This window comes from Dichomitus squalens, assembly GCF_000275845.1.
Source record: "Dichomitus squalens LYAD-421 SS1 unplaced genomic scaffold DICSQscaffold_201, whole genome shotgun sequence".
Classification (NCBI taxonomy): domain Eukaryota; kingdom Fungi; phylum Basidiomycota; class Agaricomycetes; order Polyporales; family Polyporaceae; genus Dichomitus; species Dichomitus squalens.
This window is the reverse complement of record NW_006767083.1, coordinates 1-3,643: the sequence shown is the minus strand read 5'-3', so window position 1 is coordinate 3,643 and position 3,643 is coordinate 1. Positions and strand designations below refer to the sequence as shown.

At 55.4% G+C, this 3,643-nt stretch overlaps 1 protein-coding gene across 1 annotated transcript; it reads left to right on the top strand.

Moving 5' to 3' along the window:
• Positions 1–110: 110 nt before the first annotated feature.
• DICSQDRAFT_175842 (HSP70-domain-containing protein) lies at positions 111–2,012 on the top strand (the record flags this gene model as incomplete). The annotated part of the gene is made up of 5 exons (XM_007371712.1): positions 111–152; positions 219–247; positions 302–500; positions 672–1,526; positions 1,590–2,012. 5 exons carry the CDS (start codon positions 111–113, stop codon positions 2,010–2,012), a joined length of 1,548 nt encoding a protein of 515 aa, XP_007371774.1.
• Positions 2,013–3,643: the final 1,631 nt, after the last annotated feature.

The following is a 3,643-nucleotide window of genomic DNA, read 5'->3' as shown; positions in this document are numbered from 1 at the left end:
AATATTGGGCGCGTAAAGGCGATCAGAGTGCCACAAATCCTGCATCCTTCGCCCCATCCTTACGCTCAATTACGACCTCTACGAACTACCTCCTTGCTTCCCCGCTCGTCATGTCCGTCGTTGAAATCGAGTTCGGTGCTCTCGCTAGCAAGGTAGCTTGCCTCCTTGTACCCGACTGTGGCGTCTAGATCGATACTGACTCGCGCGACTCTGTGTAGATTGGTGTTGCGATACACCGTGCTACTCCGTACGAATAAGAAGTCTGACTTGTGATACACCGTGCTGATGCACCGCCTTGTAGATCTGTTGTCTCTTCCGGACCCAAGCAGCGGGCCATCGGCGAGCCCGCAAAGACCCTTGAGATCTCCAACTCCCACAACACCGTCGGCTCCCTCAAGAGGCTGCTTCGCAGGACATTTTCCAACCCTATGATTTCAGAGGTTGAGTCACAATACACCTATGTGAAGTTTGTCGACGCAAATGGCACCATCAGTGCACAGGTGAGTGTTCGTCCACAAGCAAGTTATCTTCGTGCGACTTGCGGCGCGCACTGGTATCATAAGAGCGTCGCATACGTACAAAGGGGTGCTTGGCATTGATCTGCTCGGAGATATCGATGATGTCATCCCATATGATGCTTTTGAACTGTATACTGATCCTGTCTCTGGCAGGTAAACTACCTCGGCGAGCAAAAGGTCTTCTCAGCCACCCAACTCACCGCCATGTATCTTGGCAAGCTCTGGGATACTTCCGCGAAGGAGCTCAAGACCGCCGTATCCGATGTTGTGATCACTGTCCCTGGCTTGTATACCGACATCCAGCGAAGGGCACTCCTTGACGCTGCCCAGATCGCTGGTCTCAACGTCCTCCGTCTCATCAATGACACGACTGCCGTTGCGCTCGGCTACGGTATCACCAAATCTGATTTGCCTGAGGCTGAGAACCCTAGGCATGTCACCTTTGTTGACGTCGGCCACGCGTCCATGTCAGTTGCTGTCGTCGCGTTCTCCGAAGGTCAGCTGATTGTGAAGAGCACGGCGTACGACCCTCATGTCGGTGGTCGCGACATCGACTACGCCCTTCTCCAGCACTTCGCTACCGATTTCAAAGAGAAGTCAAAAATTGACGTTCTCTCGAACCCCAAAGCTATCTGCCGTCTCTCTGCTGGTTGCGACCGCGTTAAGAACGTTCTCTCCGCGAACGCCGAGGCGCCCCTCAATGTTGAATCGATCATGAATGACGTCGACGTCCACAGCCATCTCACTCGCCAAGAATATGAGGAAGTCATCTCTGATGTCCTCAGCCGTTTGGAGGCGCCTCTTCACGCTGCCCTCGTGGACTTCGGCCCCACGATCGACCAGATCGACACCGTTGGGCTCGTCGGTGGCTGCACCCGTATCCCAGCCGTCCGCCAGAAGACGCAGAACTGGTCCGGCGGCAAGACACTCTCGACAACGCTGAACCAGGACGAGGCCGCAGCCCGCGGCGCGACATTCGCATGCGCCATGCTCTCGCCCACCTTCCGTGTACGCGAGTTTTCAATGACGGACATCGACCCGTACGCTATCAAGGTCTCCTGGGAGAGGTAGCCGGAGGACGAGGATACGGAGCTCACCGTGTTCCCCAAGGGCAACAACCGCCCCGTCGACCAAGATCCTCACGTTCTACCGCAAATCCGCGTTCGAGGTCGAGGCTACGCTGACCCATCGACGCTCCCGGGTGGGATCAATCCCTGGATCGCGAAGTTCACGGCGAAGGACGTCCAGCCGCAGCCAAACGGCGACTATCAGATCGTCAAGGTCAAGACCCGTCTGAGCGCCAACGGTATCCTCTCATTCGAGCAGGTGTACACTGAGGAGATTGAGGAGAGGGAGGAGCAGCCGATGCAGGTCGATGGGGCTGAGGGCGAGGCGGCTCAGCCGAAGAAGATCGTCAAGAAGCACGAGGTTCCCTTCGTCTGGGGCCACTCTGGCGTCGACGCGAGCATCGTCCCTCAGTTCAGGGAGGTCTAGGCTCCGACGCACTCCGCGGACGAACTCGTCTTCGATACCGAGGTTAGTGGAGCCATTCCTTGTGATGAAATCGCATGTGCAAACATCGAGCCCTGTGCACCTTTCTCACGACAGTTCATTGTCAGCCCCCTGTAGGTGATGTCGCCGCTCGCCAAGTACCACCGGTCACAACCAGGACTCTCCGAGCATTCGAAGGCTTCATGTGTGGGAAAGAGTTCTACACTAAGCGACTCCTTCGAGCAGCGATTGCGGTTCGAGGAGCAAGTACGGCAGAAGGAGTAGGGTGGCGACAAGACTGTTGCCGTGTAAGTCGGATGTCAACCATGTTCACACGATTCATTACTGACGTGCCTCGCAGGCTCGAGCGTCGTATCCCCCTCGTTGGACAGACTCACTGCAGTGAGTTGCCATCGCATAGTTGCCTTACGTACGTTGAACTGTCAATGTAGTTTTTCGTTTTCCGTCATGTCCCGTATCATGTCGGGTGATCTCTCATAATAGCAGATTCTTACATATTGCAGACTTCGGTGGCGGTCAGCACAGGTCCTAGTGTCCCATGTTGCAATCGAACAGAGTAGCCGATCGCAGACAATCTCATTTCCGCCTTGATAGTGTACCAAACTCCACAGGCGCATCTCCGCAGTAAGCAACTATCGGTCGATATTACATCATTTCTTCATCCTGTGTTGTAGAGCCCGTTATTCCATCGAGGCTGGTATGTACATGTGCTGATCCCGAAGCAAAGGTATCTCCTTTTACAGTTATACATGTGCGCCCCACGAGGCGCTTGCTGACCAGAACGTCAGGCAAGCTCCAAGTTGGTCGCCTCATTGTAGCTAATTCCCCACAAACGAGGTCCGTCCCTTACCAAGTTGGTATCCGAATTTGCACTGACAATTGCCAATTAGCATCGTGTGCAGCTTACTACCTGACGCATCACTTGGCTTGCAGGTGTGGTGCTTGCCCGATTCCAGGTATGTGGGAATGTATAAATACTATGTCATCCACACCAGGTCAAGGCATCAACCTACGCTGCATAGTGGGCATCTCACTGTTGTACCTAGCACCTTGGCTTTTCCAGCTTCCTAAGTGCTACTAGGCAGACTACACGCATAGTATGTGGCTCTACTTAGATCTTGTGTTGTTTTGCTTATCTTGTCATTCAGCGAGATGCCCTCCGGAGCAAGCAGATCACCCGGTGACGAAGTTCGTGGGACCTCTCTCCCCTCAGACTCCGGTGTAGCTCCGATTGTTGGAATCCTGGCGTCAAGATGGCGAGCTCGCGGAACGAGCGCCACAGGTCCCGCCCCCCGACGGATACCCGCGCCCTTATCTACCCCTATTTAGCTACGTATATAAGCCTTATTGTATCTACTGTGTACGGCACGCGTTTGCACCGGCCAAACGCGAATCCCATTTGTGCCCGCTTGCCCTCGAACTTCTACACAAACGCGTCTCCTCTGCCCGAAGGATAATTCGAGGCACTGCCTAGTGGGGCCGAAGCCACTCGACGATCCCGCGAACCGACGACCCGTGACGACGACCGACCCGACGACGACCGACCCGACGACGACCCCGTGCACCCCGACGACCCCGTAACCGCGACCGCCCCGCGCTCCCCGCTGCTCCCG